The sequence below is a fragment of the Pongo pygmaeus genome, chromosome 4, assembly GCF_028885625.2.
Source record: "Pongo pygmaeus isolate AG05252 chromosome 4, NHGRI_mPonPyg2-v2.0_pri, whole genome shotgun sequence".
Taxonomy (NCBI): domain Eukaryota; kingdom Metazoa; phylum Chordata; class Mammalia; order Primates; family Hominidae; genus Pongo; species Pongo pygmaeus.
The window spans coordinates 74,931,191-74,951,644 of record NC_072377.2 but is presented as its reverse complement, the minus strand read 5'-3'; the positions used below and the strand labels follow the sequence as shown (position 1 = coordinate 74,951,644).

Genomic DNA, 20,454 nt, shown 5'->3' with positions numbered 1-20,454 from the left:
CATGCCCGGCTAATTATTTTTTGTATTTTTAGTAGTGACGGGGTTTCACCATGTTGGCCAGGCTGGTCTCGAACTCCTGACCTCAGGTGATCTTCCACCTCAGCCTCCCAAAGTGTTGGGATTACAGGCGTGAGCCACAGCGCCCAGCCTAATTTCATAACTATTGATAAATTTTCATCTTACACTGAATTTACATTTAGACAACTTTCTTCTTACACTAAATTAATAAATTAACATAAATCATAAAGATTCTGTATTTAATTATAAAAACATACAATTATCACATCAATTTAATTATTATAAGTAGTTTATACATATTGCATAATGACTTTGAAAACAGTATAACTCAAAATAATAGAAAAGAAAATTAATTGAATGAAGTATACTGAATTTCAGGTATTTCTGTGACAACACAAATTTAAAATTTAATAAGATATTACATTTTCTTAGCAAAAAGTTTCTTAAGTCAGATTATTGTTTCTTGTTTTAAATGAAGCTTCTTCTAAAGAAGTCATTTTATTCACAGTTGCACATTTCTTTTTAACACATACAATGTATACTACATGCTGGAATCAAACACCTGAAGGAGCTGGAATCTTATGAATACAGCCAGGGCAACAGTGTAGAGAATCATGAACAAAAACATCACAGTCCACACAGAAAACATTTTGGCACACAGCACAAACATAAACCTGTAGTGAAAAGAAGAAAAGTGATAAACTAGTTTCCAAAAGTTAATTACAGCACAGCTAGATGACATTCAAGGTGTGCTTTGCTCTTTTATATCTCTACCAATTTTTTCCCGCTGCCTACTTTATTACTTCCAATGTACTCTATATTCTCAAATCTAAGGCAATTAATTTTTTCCCCAAAACTGTCCCTTAGAAATGAAGGAATGATTTTGTTTTTGAGTCTTTAAAGTCTATTCTATTATAGTTCGCTCTCAATTATTTCATTCTAAGATTTAGGAAAGACATATGAGCTTCAAACCAGCGCCACTTTTGAATGCTTAGCAAGACCACCTGATTGATTCAATTAAAAAGAGAAGCATAAAAATTTAACACAGATTTAATTATTCTTAGGGAATGACCTCACAATTGCAAACGTTATATTTCCCTTTCAAGTAAACCTTTAAAAAAATATGTCAAATGACACAGATAAGACAAACAGAAAGGAAAAAACTACATTTGTTCTTTCAGCATTACATATATGAGTACTTGCGCCTTGGGATAAAATTTCCAGGGCCGCTTCATACACAGATTCAAAAATCACTAAATCTCAGAAGTATTTGGCTTTGGATAAAAAAATAAATAAATAAAATGAATGAATAAATAAATCTCAAACAACACAATGACCTATTCTTAAAAACTCAAATGAGGCCGGGTGTGGTGGCTCATGACTGTAATCCCAGCACTTTGGGAGGCCAAGGCGGGCGGATTGCTTGAGCCCAGGAGTTCAAGACCAGCTGGTCAACATGGTGAAACCCAGTCTCTACTAAAAATACAAAAATTGGCTGGGCATGGTGATGCACATCTATAATCCCAGCTACTTGGGAGGCTAGGCACGAGAATCACTTGAACTCGGGAGGCAGAGGTTGCAGTGAGCCAAGATCGCATCACTGCACTACAACCTGGGTGACAGAGCAAGAGTCCGTCTCAGAAAATAAAACCAAAAAACTGTCAAATGATTCAAAAAGTGGTTCCAGTTAAGAGGAAGCTACTGATGTCAAAGAGGTATATAAAATTTAATAAAATTACTTTATAAATTGTGACAGTGGAATAGCAATACTTCTAATGATTATTTTATATATAGTTTTAAATATGAACATGTAACTAAATTAAAACTTAAAGCTAGACAGTGATCCATATTATTTACAAATATACCAGTTTATATATTAAAGTTGGTCCTCTTCAAAATTAAAAAAAATATTCTCATTGGCATAATGGAAGAATCACCTATTATCTGTGGCCACCTTAAACAACTTCAATGTGTTATCACACAGCTTAAAGTATAATATGAAGAAAATATTTTAAATACTTTAAGACTAAATGCAGTTTAGCTTGAAAGCTAAAGACAAATTACATGTTTTACAAGGGTGTACCAAAGTAGACAAAACAATCAAAGAATTTTAAAAAAGAAGAAAAAAATTTTTTAAAAGATGAATTACAAAATATCTTTATAGCAAAAATTAGAATGCAGAATAACAAAACTACTATTTAAACTATTTTGTTCCCATTTTACCTTCACCTATTGTCATTATCTTTACAAGAAATAAACTGATATGAGCCTGGTCTTTAACAACCTGTTGAAAACTTATAGTACCATTTATTTCAATATTTCTTGTACATTACTTAGTATTTAGAAAGCCAAAGAACTTACATGTTGGTCTTTCAATTCCCCCTGACATCCATAACAAAATCTGAAAAAAAAAGTTTAACAATCAGTTTTTTCTTAGAATTTACTCATTAAAATAGTTCAGGAAAATCTCAATAACTAGAATCCTTTAAATAATATGTACTTGTCTTCACACATGACTTTCAGGAAAAAGAGTTAAGAATACCAATAGGCCAGGCACGGTGGCTCACGCCACTTTGTGAGGCCCACAAAGCGCTTTGTGAGGCCGAGGCGGGTGGATCACCTGAGGTCAGGAGTTCGTGACCAGCCTGGCCAACATGGCAAAACCCCGTTTCTACTAAAAATACAAAAATTAGCTGGGCGTGATGGCAGGCGGCTGTAATCCCAGCTACTAGGGAGGCTGAGGCAGGAGAATCGCTTGAACCAAGGAGGCGGAGGTTGCAGTGAGCCAAGATGGTGTCATTGCACTCCACACTGAGCAACAGGAGCGAAACTCAGTCTCAAAAAGACAATAATAATAATAATAATACCAATAATTTTTAAAAATCCCACAGTATATACAAGGTCATCTGACAGCCCAAAATTTAGTTTTTATTTTAATTAAGGTTAAATGTGAGCATGATTTATTTTTCTTTTTTTTCGAGTCAAGGTCTTGCTTTGTCTCAAAGCCTGGAGTGCAGAGGTGCTATCACGTCTCACTACAGCCTTAACCTCCTGGGCTCAAGTGATCCTCCTGCCTCAGCCTCCTGAGTAGCTGGGACTACAGGCATGCATCTCCATGCCTGGCTAATTTTTTATTGAGACAGGGTCTCGCTATATTGCCCAGGCTGGTCTCGAATGCCTGGGCTCAAGCAATCCTCCCATCTTGGCTTCCCAAAGTGTTAGGATTACAGGCATGAGCCACCATGCCCAGCCAGAAGCACTTTCAAATTTTTGTTTGATAGTCACTTATTCTAATAAGTGCTACTTTGTGATTCGTCACAGTTATTGGCTATGAATCTACAACTACGAAAGAAGAGAATTTAATTCTCTTTCAACCATCTTGAACCCAGTAATGCATAAATATTTAACTAGTGTCATTCTCAATTCTTTCTACATAGTTACGTCTTCCTTTTGGATAGAACAATAATCAATGTTTAGTTTACTATGCCTATAAAAATATTCTCAGCTAAGCCATAAGTCTTCCCCTATTTAAAACATTTTTTTCCTGGAAATACTGTGTTGCTATTCCCAAGGTTAATTTCCTATGTAATTGACACTAATTCAGGCCTAATCTTCTCTGGAATAGTCTAACTGTCCTCTCAATATGTTCAAATACATCAGGAGTTCTGCAGTTTTCATCCCCTTGGTGATCTCTCTCCTGGAGCACTCTGACTGTCTCCAAACTGGACGGTTCCCCATATGTGACACACAGGTATCATTCTGGAATTTCTCCTTACCATCATCCTAGGCCGTTCTTTAGCCTGTTTTGAATTATATTCATATTACTAGATCCCATGTCATTCTCTCAGTTCCTTTGAATCACCTACCTCTTCCAGACCTTCCCCAGAAAAATCTCTTTTTGAGACCTTATAAGTCTGAAAATGTCTTTATTCTACCTACACGTAACTGATAGCTTGGCTGGGTATCTAAGTTGGTAACAATTTTCACTACAAACTTTGAAGGTGGCTGCTCCCTCTCTGCATCCAGTGTGGCTAATGAGAAGCCAAATAATTTTAATTCCAGATCCTTTGTGTGTGACCTAGTTTTTCCTCTCTGGAAATGTTTAGGGTTAATGATTTATTGTATATTCTGAAATTTCACAATTATGGGATCTGTCTTCTTTCAATACGTTAGGCACTTGGCAGTCCCTTTCTTTTATCTTCGTTGTAGAGATGAGGTCTTGCTGTGTGACTCAGGCTGGCCTGGAACTCCTGGCCTCAAGTGACCCCCCCAGTCTTGGCCTCCCAAAGTGCAAGGATTACAGCTATGAGCCACCCTTCCCAGCCAACAGGCCCTTTCAATCTAGAAAGTTCTGTCCTTCAATAGAAAATTTCTTTGAACTATGTCTTTGATGATTTTCTATCCTACTTTTTTTCTTTTTTTCTCATATCATTCTCATATTGGACCTTCTGGATAAATCCACCAGTATTCTTATCTTTACTGTCCTATTTGAACCTCCTTATTTTACTCCTTTTATTGTACTTCCTGGAATATTTCTTCACCTCTATCTTTTACAGTACTGGGTTTTTCATTTCTACTATATTTAACCTCAACCATAAGCAAATAAATACCAAGCTAAAACAATGAGACTTTTTTTTTCTTTTGCCTGTTTTGGCCAATATAAAAAAGTTTCATAATACCTAATGTTGGCTACATGTGGGAAAACAATAAATGAAACTTCTTTGAAGAACAACTTTACGATATCTATCAAAATTCACAAAACATGTAAAACTCTTGACTCAGTAATTTTACCTCTAGGAATTTACCATGCATTTATACTTGTACAAATGTTCAAAAATATAGATATAAGCATTATTCGTTAATAGCAAAAAAAAAAATCTTAAATATCCAACAGGAAGCAATTGGTTATATAAACCATAATTATCCCTGAAATATGCAACAATTTCAAAAACAACATTGATCTAGATATGGTGATATTAAATGACTTCCAAATGATTTAAGTGTGAAAAGCAAGATGGATACATAATTGTCTTCTGCTAGCCAGTAAATGTTTAATGTGATTCCTAAATCCTGGATTTCTTTTTTTTTTTGATGGAGTTTCGCTCTTGTCGCCCAGCTGGAGTGCAATGGTGTGATCTTGGCTCACTGCAACCTCCGCCTCCCAGGTTCAAGCAGGATTCTCCTGCCTCAGCCTCCGGAGTAGTTGGGGATTACAGGCACCTCCCACCACACCCAGCTAATTTTTGTATTTTTAGCAGAGACGGTGTTTCACCATGTTGACCAGGCTGGTCTCAAACTGCTGACTTCAGGTGATCCACCTCCCTCGGTCTCCCAAAGTGCTGGGATTACAGGCGTGAGCCACTGTGCCCAGCCAATCCTGGATGTTCTTAAAAGTAGTAAATCTTTATTTTCTGAAAACTATTCTATAAAAGATTGACTACCTCTATTTCAGACCTTATTTGTTGTATTTCACACAAATAGCATTCATAAAAATACTTAAAGATTTTAGATAAATTATGTTATGCCAGATTTTTTTTTTTTTTTTGAGATGGAGTTTCGCTCTTGTTGCCCAGGCTGGAGTGCAATGGCACGATCTTGGCTCAGTGCAACCTCTGCCTCTTGAGTTCAAGCGATTCTCCTGCCTTAGCCTCCCAAGTAGCTGGGATTACAGGTATGCGCCACCACACTGGGCTAATTTTGTATTTTTAGTAGAGATGGGGTTTCTCCATGTTGTTCAGGCTGGTGTTGAACTCCTGACCTCAGGTGATCCGCCTGCCTTGACCTCCAAAAGTGCTGGGATTACAGGCATGAGCCACCGTGCCCGGCTTTTTTTTTTTTTTTAAGAGATGGTGTCTCACTATGTTGCCCAGGCTAGTCTTCAACTCCTGGCCTCAAATGATCCTCCCACCTCAGCCTCCCAAAGTGCTGAATGAACCTCTTATTTTCAGTAGTGTGCTAGGACTGGATTGTACTGGCTCGAAAGGATATATTGTTAAATATGTATTCAAGAGAGCTGGTTGTTAATTGGTAGCTAAAAACTGGCCGTGGTGAGAGTATTCAAACCATGGAAATCAGCAAATACTACCAATCAGGGCTTTTGTTCTTTTCCTTCTGGAAAACTGATTTAGTAGTACAATCATCACCCTTATTTATACATAGGTGGGTTTAGTGAAATTATTTGGTTTCTGGAGATTCAGATCTATTTAGCAATGAGTCATTTCAATCATAACCATGGCATTCTTTATCTCATCTTCCATATTAGAAGTACTCTTGTCCAAGTTAATCGGATTATTTTTTAAGGTAGTAACAATCTATTCAAACATTAGCTTACCACTTATAACAGATATAAATTAGTCCAAACTGAAATACCTTTCTCCATTATATTCTTCTAGGGGAATTTCTTGAAAAGCATCCAAAGGAAACAAATGATGGTAAGACCGTGCCAAGTGCGGAGCAGAAACCAAAGTAAGACCTAACACATTAAGCAGAGAGACATGTTGAGTAGTCCAAACCTCATGAAGACAACGGCTGAAAAGCCAAAAGATGTAACTTCAGCAGAATATTTTCAGTTTCTTTTAGGATGGCAGTTATTAATTTTACCTGTGGCTATAACAGAAGATTGTAGAATGGAGTCTTAGTTCTGTCACAAAGTGTGTAACCAACCTGTCTTGGTCTATTTGCTTACTTATATTATAAATGAAATAAAATTTGACAATTCTATTAGTTTAATTCTTCATTCTTATATATATTTACTTTATAAAGGTAAGAGATGGAAAAATGTCTACTACATCTACTGCACTGCCTTTAAAGAATATACTTTTTTCAGAAAGAGGATCAGGAAACTAGAATGCTACATTTATACCTGGAAGTGGAGTACTGGGCACACAATTTAAAAAGTAATCTATTTTTCTTTGCACAAATTAAATCCAGGAACATATCAATAACTTAACATTTACATTAATTTTAGCAGCAATACAGATAAGAAGTCATTCAAGATTTACTGAATAATGAATAGTTGGTTTCTTACCACAGATTTTACATTCAACAGGTAGCTCACAGTACTTTGCCCGACACTGTGGGCAGAAATAGCCTCCTAATGTAAGCCCTGGCTCAGTATTGCCATCCAAATGCCTGTAGGGGGAAAAAAGGTAATATATAATGATCTGAAAAGTTAGAGCAGGAAAGCACACTATCGTGACCTTAAAATCTTGACATTATTTAAAAATCTATTTAAAAGTCTGTATTTTTGGCCAGGTGCAGTGGCTCACACCTGTAATCCCAGCACTTTGGGAGGCCAAGGTGGGTGGATCACCTGAGGTCAAGAGTTCAAGACCAGCCTGGCCAACATGGTGAAGCCCCATCTCTACTAAAAAAATACAAAAATTAGCCAGGCACCTGTAATCCCAGCTACCTGGGAGGCTGAAGCAGAATTGCTTGAACTCAGGAGGCAGAGGTTGCAGTGAGCTGAGATTGCACCACTGCACTCCAGCCTGGGTGACAAGAATGAAACTCCATCTCAAAAAAAAAAAGAGTCTATATTTTAAAAAAATTTATAACTTTTTGTAGAGATGGGGGTCTTGCTGGTCTTGAATTCCTAGCCTCAAGTGATCCACCTGCCTCAGCTTCCCAAAGTGCTGGGATTATAGGTGTGAGCCACCGTGCCTGGCCTAAAAGTCTATTTTTAAATCTGTGAGTATGTCTTATAGCTCAATTATGCTACATTCATTATTTTCCCCCCTTCAGTTTTTTTATTTTATTTTTTTTGGAGACAGAGTCTCACTCTATTGCCCAAGCTGGAGTGCAGTGGCGCAATCTCAACTCACTGCAACCTCTGCCTCCCAGGTTCAAGCAATTCTTCTGCCTTGGCTTCCTGAGTAGCTAGGATTACAGGCACGTGCTATCACACCCAGCTAATTTCTGTATTTTTAGTAGAGCTGGGGTTTCATCATGTTGGCCAGGCTGGTCTCAAACTCCTGGTCTCAAGTGATCCACCTGCCTCGGCCTCCCAAAGTGCTGCGATTACAGATGTGGGCCACTACACCCGGACCTTCTCTTCATTTTTAAAGTTTCTATTACTATCTTTGAATTCACTAATTTTTTCTTCTGCAGTGTCTAATCTGCTGTTAATCCCAGCCAATACATTTTTCATCTAAAACACTGTATTCTTCATCACTAGAAGTTTGATTTGGGTCTTTTTTATACCTTCCCTATCTCTTCTTACCATTCTCATGTTCTCTAATATCCTGAACATACAGAGTGCATTTATAATTGCTGTTCTAACATCTCTGTCTACTAATTCTTTTTTTTTTCTTTTCTTTTTTTTTTAGATAAGAGTCTCGCTCTGTCACCCAGGCTGGAGTGCAATGGCACGATCTCAGCTCACTGCAACCTCTACCTCCTGGGTTCAAGTGATTCTTGTACCTCAGCCTCCCAAGTAGCTGGGATTACCGGCGTGCGCCACCAGGCCTGGCTAATTTTTGTGTTTTTAGTAGAGATGGGTTTCGCCATGTTGGCTATGCTGATCTAGAACTCCTGGGCTCAAGTGATCCGCCCACCTGAGCCTCCCAAAGTGCTAGGATTACAGGCATGAGCTACTGCACCCAACCCTTTGTCTATTAATTCTACCAACTGGGTTATTTCTGGGTATGTTTCCATTCTGTGATTTTTCTCCATTTTATGGGTCATATTTTCCTTTGCATCCCTGGTAATTTCTGCCAGGGATTGTGAATTTTGCTTTCCCAGACATTGTGAAGTTTGCTTTGTTTTGGGTGCTGGATTTTTTCTTTTTTTTGTATTCCCTTAAATATTTAAGGGTTTGTTCTAGAATATACTTCATTAACTTGGAAATAGTTTAATCTCTTCAAAACTTGCTTTTAAGCTTTGTTAGGCTGGTCCAGAACAGTTGTTAGTCTAGATTTTTCCTTTCTTTTTTTTTCTCCCCTCTGGTTCCAGTTCTTGTGATAGAATTAACTCGATCCCATTACTGTGGACTCTATTCAATGCCCGTCATGTTAAGAGGTATTTTCATACAGACTGGTGAGAACATGAAAGTTCTCTGTGTGAGCTCTGGGAATTGTTCTGTCTGCTGCTTTCCAGTGATTCTTTCCCTGACTTCCAGTAGTCTCCTCACACAAAAGTGCTGATCAACACTCAGCTGCTGATTCATGAGCAAGTCTCTGCAACTCCCCAGAGAGTTCTCTCTGTACAGATCTTTCCTCTCCAGTACTCTGACCTGCAAAATTATCGCCATCTCAGCCTCCTTGAAAGATGAACTTTGTTTCTTCAACTCAACAACATCTCCAGCCTCTGTCTGCAGCCTGGAAATTCCATCCAGGCAGTAAGCTGGAGTGCTCTTAGGGCCCATCTCATTTGTTTCCTTTCTTTCAGGGATCATTATCAGCAAGGCTTGCTGTCTAATGTCTGAAAACCACTGTTTTATATATTTTGTCTGCTTTTTTTTGACAGGAGGGTAAATCTAGTCCCTGTTACACCTTTTTGGCTGGAGGCAGAAATCTTGTTTGTGATTTTTAAGAATTACTCTCCTAAATTTAATTTTGTTTTATAATTATGTAAAATACAAAGCTCTGAAGTTAAAACAAGGTACAGTAATATTCTATATAACATTTTGGTCAATGATGGACCACATATATGACAGTGGTCCCATAAGATAATACCACATTTTAGTTGCACCTTTTCTGTGTTTAGTTACACAAACACTAAGTGTTACATTACAACTGCCTACATTATTCAGCACACAATATGCTGTACAGGTGTGCAGCCTAGGAGCAATAGGCTATACCATATAACTGCGATGTTAGTAGGCTACACTATCTAGGTTTGTGTAAGTGCACTCTGTGATGTTTGCACAATGATGGTATCACCTAATGACGCATTTCTTAGAACGTATCCCTATCATTAAGTGATGCATTCAGAAAAGTCTAGGGTCTATCCCTTTGCTTTTCCCTACACACTCACTGAGGTAAACATCAAAAAAAAAAATTTCGCCCTCCACCCCTTTTAAGTTTTTATTATTTCCATACTATTGTTTTTATTATTAACATAAACAAGTATATATATCCACTTACATCTCTACTTTCTTCTTAGGTGATTAGTAGCATACTACAAAATTCTCTCAAACTTACTATTTTACTTAGTAATATATCCTGAAGATCACTCCATACAAGTATATAGAGATAGTCTTCATTGCCTATCTTTTGAATTTATAACTTAAAAGAAGGAATTAAAAATGTAAAAACATGATCACTGATATTTTCAAGGTCTTTACTTACGCCATGCTGAAAGAGGGTTTTGCATCCTGGTCAGATAAAGAAGCAATGGTGTGCTGAGGAAATCCTTCATAGAAGAAAATGTATTACTTTCTTTTTCCAAGCAAACAGCAGAATTCTAGGACTAAGAACCTAAAAATGTTCTTATCAAAAAGCCAGTGAAGTTGTACAAAATATCACTTTACCACCTTTCAGACAAGCTTATGACAGCATGATGAAACTAATTCCAAGCTACAAGAAAAAGTAGAGGAAACGGGGGAAACACCTGTCTATATATGACCTCAGATTCTGAAGTTCATATATATATATTTTTCTTTTTTGAGATGGACTCTTGTTCTGTCACCCAGGCTGGGGTGCAGTGGCATGATCTTGGCTCACTGCATCCTCCACCGCTTGGGTTCAAGCGATTCTCCCACCTTAGCTTCCCAAGTAGCTGGGATTACAGGCATCCGTCACCATGCCCAGCTATATATTTTCTAACTTAATAATGATTAACACTACTTTTTAAAGAGGTTGTAATTTTTACATCATTTCTGATACAACTGAAGACATCATAGTACACCTTCATTTTATCTAAGTTTAGACTTTTAGGTTTAAAATTTTGAAATGCTCAAATCTTTCATGTAATTTGTTTTCCATATATAATTTTAAATTCTGAAAACATGTTCAGTAAAAACAGAAACCATTTTTAAAAAGATATATTACATAAAAAATTTAAATGTATCTATATATCAAAACAAATAAATAAAAATAAAGGCAAATAACCAACAAGAAAAATATTCGCATCAGGTGACTGAGAAGGGTTAACATTCCTAAAGGACTCTAACAAATAAATTATAAATTTAAATAACTTTAAAATGAAATAAGAAAATATATCAGTAAATCAAAAAGATTGGCTAAACATAAGATCTAAAATGTATTGAATGTTTACATCAAGCATTATTCTAAATGCATCATCTGTATTAACTCAATCCTTGAAACACACAATAAGGTAGACAGTTACTGACATCATTAAACACATGAGAAGACTGTGGAAAAGAGAGGTCAACTAGTAATAGAAAAGGCCAAAAGTAGAAAAGCATTCTATTTCATTAACATTTAAAAATACATATATTAAATAAGGAGATTATTTTTCTATTTAAAAGTTATACCTTTTTTCAATATAAATGTAATAAATTTTCATTGTAACATTTTTGTAAAATAGAAGAAAATAACATTTTAAAAAAGTGATCCAAGGCCGGGCACAGTAGCTCAAGCCTGTAATCCCAGCACTTTGGGAGGCCGAGGCGGGCGGATCATGAGGTCAGATGTTCAAGACAAGCCTGGCCAACATGGTGAAACCCCGTCTCTACTAAAAATACAAAAATTAGCTGGGCGTGATGGTGCCCGCCTGTCATCCCAGCTACTCGGGAGGCTGAGGCAGGAGAATTGCTTGAACCCGGGAAGCGGAGGTTGCAGTGAGCTGAGATCGCGCCATTGCACTCCAGGCTAGGCAACAGAATGAGACTCCGTCTCAAAAAAAAGAAAAAAAAAAAAAAAAAAAAGTGATCCAAAACCAATAATTTCCCCTCCTTTGAGCAATTTGGTGTACTTCCCTGCAAGCTTTGTCTTTGCACAGTTTATATTACACAGCTTTGATCATACAGTACAGAGAATTTTGTAGCTTATTTTATTTTTATTTTTATTTTTTTGAGACAGAGTCTTGCTCTGTCACCCAGACTGGAGTGCAGTGGCGCAATCTCAGCTCATGGCAACCTCCGCTTCCCGAGTTCAGGCGATTCTTCTGCCTCAACCTCCTGAGTAGCTGGGATTACAGACGTCTGCCACCATGCCCAGCCATTTTTTTGTAATTTTTAGTAGAGACAGGGTTTCGCCATGTTGGCTAGGGTGGTCTCAAACTCCTGACCTCAGGTGATCTGCTAGCCGCGGCCTCCCAAAGTGCTGGGATTACAGGCATAAGCCACCACGCCCGGCCTTTGTAGCTGATTTTAAAAATTTCTGAATGTAAGTATTTTTCTTTTTTTTCTTTTTTGAGACAGAGTCTTGCTCTGTCTCCCAGGCTAGAGTGCAGTGGAGCGATCTCGGCTCATTGCCAGCTCTGCCTCCCAGGTTCACGCCATTCTGCTGCCTCAGCCTCCCGAGGAGCTGGGATTACAGGCGCCTGCCACCACACCAGGCTAATTTTTTGTATTTTTAGTAGAGATGGGGTTTCACCGTGTTAGCCAGGATGGTCTCGATCTCCTGACCTCAAGATCCGCCCACCTTGGCCTCCCAAAGTGCTGGGATTACAGGCGTGAGCCACTGAGCCCGGCTTAATATAAGTATTTTTCTATAAACACAGTTTGTACCTTTCTAGCCTTAAAAATAAAGAAAGCCAACAGTATTTTCTGGGTGACAGGACTACTGGTAGTTTTAATTTTTTTTTTCCACTTCTCTGTACTTTCCAAAATTGCTTCAACAAGCATATTTTTTCTTTAAAAATTCTTAAATATTACAATAACTTGTGCAAATGAAAATAGCCTAGATATGTATTTTTTAAAAACATTAAGAACACTTACCCATACGAATAAGTGAGCATTCAGAACTTGAGCTAGCAGGAGGAGGACTAACATGATGTGTGAGCAACTCTTTGTAATGGCTTTCATCTAAAATAACATGGTATGTGCCTACCAAGATGAAAAGGGGAAAAAAAACAGCTTCATAGACATAACGAACTATACGTTCTATGTAATTCTGTAAAAGTTTTATCATCTGAAAATGTACATTTTCAAAATAATGATTTTAGCTAAATTATCACTTTTAAAACCTTATTTAAATAATATATCTAAATCAACTTCTCTAGGAATAACTGTAATTACAATTATTATTATTATTATTATTTTAACATATAAATAGAGACAGGTCTCACTATGTTAACCAGACTGATCTCAAACTTCTGGCCTCAAGTGATTCTCCTGCCTTGGCCTACCAAAATGTTGGGATTACAGGCATGAGCCATCATGCCTGGACTGTAATTAGAATTTAATTAAAGACAAGTTATAAAATGTTTATAAAGAATTACATACAGTAAAATTTCCAGCTTTCCAAGAGTTATAATACTTCCTCTAAATACTGACATAAGTACTGAAAACTCTTTGCATTTTGAGATGATTTCTTATGGAATCAATGATATATTTAAGATGACCGCCCATATTTTAGACTACTTTAAGTTTAGTAGCTCAGACCAGATTAAAACATCCTAATTTAATTCATAAATTATTTCCTACACAGTAATTATGAGCAAATATTAAATAAATTATATATATACCACCAGTTTCACGAGCAAGTACAGTGCAAACGCGAACTTCTGCAGACAATCCAATAACAGATACTCTAATTTTAGCTGCCTTTAGGGTCTTCATAAAATCCAAGTAGATAGATAGTTTTAGGAAAGAAGAAAAACATTTAAGATTTAATGTATTTGAAAAATAAAGAATGCTCTGAAAACTAGTAATAAATTCACTACATCTACCACAAAGATGAATCACACATACAAAAATATATATATATAAAAATAAATTTGCTACAGAATTCTCTTTACAGTTGTAACTTTGGTTTTGATTTTTTGGTCTACCTTGATTAGATCATAAATATTAGATGGATCGCAAGTTGTAAGGCTGCTAAAGATGATTAGTACTTCTCGACTTGTATGTCCAGGCATGTGTCTTAAAAGAAAGATAAAATACACTCCAATTAGGTACAACAAATTATACTACCAAAAAATTTACCCAGAAAGAATAGTAAACATAGGATTACACATTTAGACTATAGAATACCTCATTTGTTTCAACAATGCAAGAAAAGGTTGTGAGTATATTTTAAACACTTTAATGTAAATTTTTCTAAAATGAGCTACGCACTTCAAAAAATTGTTAATTGATTCATTTAATAAATATTTACTGAGTACTCTCAAGTTCTGGGTATAGAGTGATAAACAAGACTGACAATGTTCCCGACATCATTAAACTTACATTCTAGTAGGTTTGTTTCATACAAAGTCTAAAGTATAGAATAAAAAATACAACAATATATGGATAAACTTTAAACTAAAATGTGGCAATATCATATGGATCAGCTTTAAAGTGTATAGACGTGGCTTCAAAATAGTAGCACACAATTCTTTCTCAAAGACTATATAGTAGTCCCCTCTTATCTGCAGAGGATACATTCCAAGACCCCCAGTGGATACCTGAAATCAAGGATAGTACTGAACCCCATATATATAGTCGTCCTTCGGTATCCTTGGGGGATTGACTTCAGGCCCTCCTATGGATACCAAAATCTGCAGATGTTCAAGTCCCAGATACAAAATGGTGTAGTATTTGCATATAACCTATGCACATCCTCCCATATATTTTGTCGTCTCTAGATTATTGATAATACCTAATACAATGTATACTATGTAAATAATTGTTATCCTCTATTATTTAGGGGATAATGACAAGAAAAAATGTCTATTTGTTCAGTACAGGTACAATTTTTTCCAAATATTTTTGATGTGTGGTTGATCAAATTCACAGAAGCAGAACCCAGGATTTGGAGGGCTGATTATACCATGTTTTTCCCTATATACGCATACCTTGGAGATACTGCAGGGTTGGTTCCAGACCACAGCAATAAAGCAAATATCACAATAAATATTTGCAATAAAGCAAGTCACATGAACTTTCAGGGTTCCTAGTGTATATAAAAGTTCTGTTTACAGCCGGGGGTGGTGGCTCATGCCTGTATTCCCAGCACTTTGGGAGGCTGAAGTGGGCGGATCACGAGGTCAGGAGATTGAGACCATCCTGGCTAACATGGTGAAACCCCATCTCTACTAAAAATACAAAAAAATTAGCTGGGCATGGTGGCAGGCGACTGTAGTCCCAGCTGCTCGGGAGGCTGAGGCAGGACAATGGTGTGAACCCGGGAGGCGGAGCTTACAGTGAGCCGAGATCGCGTCACTGCACTCCAGCCTGGGCGACAGAGCGAGACTCCGTCTCAAAAATAAATAAATAAATAAAAAGAAAAGTTCTGTTTATACCATACTGTAGTCTAATAAGTATGCAACAGCATTATATCTAAAAAAAAATGTACACATCTTTATGAAAAATACTTTATTGCTAAAAATCGACTGAGCTGTCAGTGAATAATATCTTTTTGTTGATGGAGAGTCTTGCCTTGATATCGATGGCTGCTGACTGATCAGAGAGGTGCTTTCTGAAGGGTGAGGTGGCTATGGCAATTTCTTAAAATAAGACAAAGTAGTTTGCTTCATGGGTCAACTTCTTCCTTTCATGAAAGGAATGCAAATGCTATTTGGTAGCATTTTATTCATAGTAGTACCTCTTTCAAAATGGGAGTCATTCCTTTGAAACCCCACTGATGCTTTATCAACTAAGTTTATGGGATATTTTTTTTTTTTTGAGACTGATTCTTGCTCTGCCACCCAGGCTGGAGTGCAGTGGTGTGATCTCGGCTCACTGCAACCTCTGCCTCCTGGGTTCAAGCAATTCTCCTGCCTTAGCCTCCCCAGTAGCTGGGATTACAGGCATGCGCCACCATGTCCAGATAATTTTTGTATTTTTAGTGAGGACGGGGTTTCACCATGTTAGCTAGACTAGTCTTGAACTCCTGACCTCAAGTGATCCACCTGCCTCGGCCTCCCAATGTGCTGGGATTACAGGCATGAGCCACCATGCCCAGCCAGTGTAGATATTTTGACCTCCTTCTATGAATGGCATTTAGAATGGTGAATTCTTTCCAGAAGGTTTTCAATGTACTTTGCTCAGATCCATCTATGGCAGTCACAGCCTTATGATATGTATTTCTTAAATAATCAAGATGTGAAAGTTCAAAGTATTCCTTTATCCAAGGGTTGCAGAATGAGTGCTATGTTAGTAGACATGAAAATAACATTAATCTCCTTGTACATCTCAATTAGAGCTCTTGAGTGACTGGGTGCATTGTCAGTGAGCAATAATAATTTGAAATAAATCTTTTTTCTGAGATATATCTCAACAATGGGCTTAAAATATTCAGTAAGCCCATGCTGTAAACATATGTGCTGTTAACCAGGCTTTGTTATTCCATTTGCAGAGCACAGACTGAATAGATTTAGCATAATTTTTAAGGACTCTAGGATTTTCAGAATGCTAAGAAACATTGGTGCCAACATCAAGTCACCAGCTGTATTAGCCCCTAACAAGAGAGGAAGCCTATACCATGAAGCTCTGAAACCAGGCATTCACTTCTTCTAGCTATGAAAATCCTAGATGGCATCTTCTTCCAACAGAGGGCTGTTTCATCTACCTTGAAAATATGAGGCCAGGTGCAGTGGCTCACACTTGTAATCCCAGCACTTTGGGAGGCAGAGGCAGGAGGACTGCTTGAGCCCAGGAGTTCAAGACCAGCTGGGCAATGTGGCAAAACCCTACCTCTACAACAACAACAACAACAACAACAACAATTAGCTGGGCGTGGTGGCACATGCCTGCAGTCCCTGCTACTTGGGGGGCTGGGAGAATAGCTTGAGCCTGGGAGTTTGAGGCTGCAGTGATCTATGATTGTACCACTGCACTTTAACCTGGGTGACAGAGCAAAACCCTGTCTCAAAAACAAAAAAGAAAAGAAAATTTGATATTTAGTGTAGTCACCTTCATCAATTATTTTAGCTAGATCTTCTGGATAACTTGCTGCAGCTTCTACATCAGCACTTGCTGCTTCCTCTTGCACTTTTTTTTTTTTTTTTTCCTGAGACGGAGTCTCACAGTGTCGCCTGGGCTAAAGTGCAATGGCGCGATCTTGGCTCACTGCAACCTCTGCCTCCTGGGTTCATGTGATTCTCCTGCCTCAGCCTCCCGAGTAGCTGGGATTATAGGCACACACCACCACACCTGGCTAATTTTTTGTATTTTTAGTACAGACAGGGTTTCACTATGTTGGCCAGACTGGTCTTGAACTCCTGACCTCATGATCCACCCACCTCAGCCTCCCAAAGTGCTGGGATTACAGGCGTTGAGACACCACGCCCAGCCCCTCTTGCAATTTTATGTTTTGGATATGGCTTCTTTCATTAACCTCATGAGCTCAGCTCTGTTAGCTTCAAACTTGTCTTCTGCACCTTCCTCACTGCTCTCAGCCTTCATAGAATTGAAGAGAATTAGAGCCTTGCTTTGGATTAGGATTTGACTTAATGGACTGTTGTGGCTACTTTAATCTTCTATCTAGACCATTAAAACTTTCTCCATATCAGCAATAAAGCTGTTTCACTTTCTTATCATTCATGTATCCACTGAAGCAGCACTTTGAATTTCCATTATTTTTTTCTTTTTTTGAGACAGGATCTTGCTCTATCATACAAGCTGGAGTACAGTAGCACAGTCATAGCTCACTGCAGCCTCAAACTACTGGGCTCAATCCTCCTGCCTCAGCCTCCTGAGAAGTTAGGGACTACAGGTGCTCACCACTGTGCCTGGCTAATTTTTTTTTTTTTTGGTAGAGATGGGGGTCTTGCTATGTTACCAGGGCTAGTCTCAAACTCACGGCCTCAGGTGATCCTCCCATCTTAGCCTCCCAAAGTGTTGCAGTTACAGGTAAGAGCCACCACGCCCAGCCCAGCATTTTTAATTTCCTTCAAGAACTTTACCTTTGCATTCACAATTTGACTAAGTGTTTAGCACAAGAGACCTAGCCTTCAGCCAGCCTTGCATTTTGACATGCCTTCCTCACTAAGCTCAATCATTTCTAGCTTTTGATTTAAAGTGAGATACGTGACTCCTCCTTTCTCTTGAACACTCAGAGACCACTGGAGGGTTATTATTGGTGTAATTTGAATATTTTTGTGTCTTAGGAGATGGGGGTGCCAAACAGAGGGAGAGAGACTGGAAAACAGCCAGTTGGTGGAGCAGTCAGAACACACATAACACTTATCAATTAAGTCTGTTGTCTTATATGGGCCCAGTTTGTGATGCCCTAAAATAATTACAATAGTAACATCAAAGATCACTGATCACAGGTCACCATAACAGATATAACAATAATTTACAAAGCTTGAAATATTGCAAGAACTACCAAAGTGTGATATAGAGGCATGAAGTGAGCGCATGCTGTTAAAAAAAAATGGCACCAACAGACTTGCTCAACACAGAGTTGCCATAAACTGTCAGTTTGTAAAAAAAAAAAAAAGTTATCTGAAAAGTGCAATAAAAGTGCAACAAAATGAGGTGTGCCTTACATACACACCTATGATCAATAATGTATAAATTAGGCACAATAAGAGATTAACAACAATAACTAATAATAGAACAATTATAACAATGTGCCGGCATCACTACTCCTGCACTTTGGGGTCATTATTAAGTAAAATAACACAAACACTGCAACACTTTTGACAGTCAATAACAACAGTTAATCTGATGACTTAGGCCATTACATGGGTGGGCAGCATATACTGTGAGGATCTACAGACCAAGGGATGATTCACGTCCTGGGCAGGACAGAGAGGGAAGGTATGGATTTCATCACGCTACCCAGAATTGCACACAACTTAAATCTTATGAATTATTTATTACTGAAGTTTTCAATTTAATATTTTTCAGACCAAGAGTAACTAAAACTGGAAAGTGAAACCACAGATAAGGGGGGATTACTGTAATTTAACTTCATAGTAATTCAGTCATAATAATCATGAACATTAATCTTGTATACCATTTAATTAAAATGATAGCTTGTAGAGTTTTAAGTTGTGGTGACCAGTTTTCACCTATACTAAATAGACGTTTTTATGCTTTCTGCAGCAATTTTATCAGTTAGTTATAGCTTTCCTGCTTATATTTTCATTGTTATCCTCTCAGGTCTCACTGGTAGACCCTGCTACTGTACTTACCTCTATTACATGTGTTGCCTCCTTCTCATCCATTCAAAACTAGAAAAATATCTATTATGTAAAGGTATAAGTCTGAGCCAGGGCAGACTATCCAGAGATAAAATATATAAGCTTTAGGGAGGCTGAAGTGGGCGGATCGCTTGAGGCCAAGAGTTCAAGACCAGCCTGGCTAACATGGTGAAACCCCATCTGTACTAAAAATACAAAAATTGGCTGGGCATGGTGGCACACACCTGTAATCCCAGCTACTAGGGAGGCTGAGGCACAAGAATCACTTGAACCCAGAAGGTGGAGGTTGTAGTGAGCTGAGATCACGGCACTGCACTCCAGCCTGGGTGACAGAGCAAGACTCTGTCTTGGAAAAAAAAAAAAAAAATATATATATATATATATATATATATATATATATATATATAAAAAAGCTTTATGGCTTTAACTATACCAAGTATTTCCTTTGGGGTCTTAGCTCTATTCCATATAGCTGAACTTGCCATATCTATTAATTTACAGATATATGAGGTTGGTGCAAAAGGAATTGTGGTTTTGGCCATTACTTTCAAAATAAATTAATAAATGTTAATAAAGGTACACCCAACTTACAATTATTATACTACATTAAATCTCATTTTAATAAAATATTTTTTCATCAACATATTTTTGTACCATTGATATTGCCGACAGTTTTAAATTATATTTTTATAAAACCTTTAACAATATCTTACTAAAATGTAAAATAAAAATTACTAACCAACACCACACTAAACATCATAAATGACAGTACATAATTTTCGTACTTAACAATTTTGTTATAGCTGGGTTTATGGGCCCCATATTAACATATCACTTCAACTTAACTCATTTAAAAAACTTCTAATTCAGTTATACATAATATATAATACTAACTTTAGAGTTTGCATAGCCATGCTTAGGGAATTATAAAGAGATGGCTCTCCATGGCAGGTCATATCCACAGCTTTCTTCAAAGACGTTATATGTTTTCTTGGGTTTCCTAAAATAGAAATAAGATCTTTAAATAAAGTCCTATATATTAAAAACGTTTATGTTTCTCTCAAAATTTACATATCTGTGATGTTGAACAACAGAATCCTTTCAATTTATATTTCTGTTGGAATTTTATCTGCAATATTTTGTAAACAGTCTCACTTCATACTGAAAAACAGATTACAAATAATCTCCTTATAGACTAGCATACATATTTTAAAATAATGCTAACCTACAGTG

General features: G+C 37.4%; 1 protein-coding gene across 6 annotated transcripts in view; it reads right to left on the bottom strand.

Moving 5' to 3' along the window:
• Positions 1 to 222: 222 nt before the first annotated feature.
• Positions 223 to 20,454, bottom strand: part of LOC129037580 (general transcription factor IIH subunit 2) — a 32,363-nt gene continuing 12,131 nt past the window's right edge. For all 6 annotated transcript variants that reach the window (XM_054489884.2, XM_054489883.2, XM_054489888.2 and 3 more), the window contains 9 exons: positions 20,116 to 20,221; positions 13,918 to 14,008; positions 13,612 to 13,699; positions 12,863 to 12,970; positions 10,308 to 10,371; positions 7,046 to 7,149; positions 6,388 to 6,490; positions 2,380 to 2,419; positions 223 to 692 (listed from right to left, as the gene is read on the bottom strand). In XM_054489884.2, the coding sequence (XP_054345859.1) occupies positions 573 to 692; positions 2,380 to 2,419; positions 6,388 to 6,490; positions 7,046 to 7,149; positions 10,308 to 10,371; positions 12,863 to 12,970; positions 13,612 to 13,699; positions 13,918 to 14,008; positions 20,116 to 20,221 (824 nt within the window). In that variant the 3' untranslated portion in view covers positions 223 to 572. The remainder of the gene's footprint in view (positions 693 to 2,379; positions 2,420 to 6,387; positions 6,491 to 7,045; positions 7,150 to 10,307; positions 10,372 to 12,862; positions 12,971 to 13,611; positions 13,700 to 13,917; positions 14,009 to 20,115; positions 20,222 to 20,454) is intronic.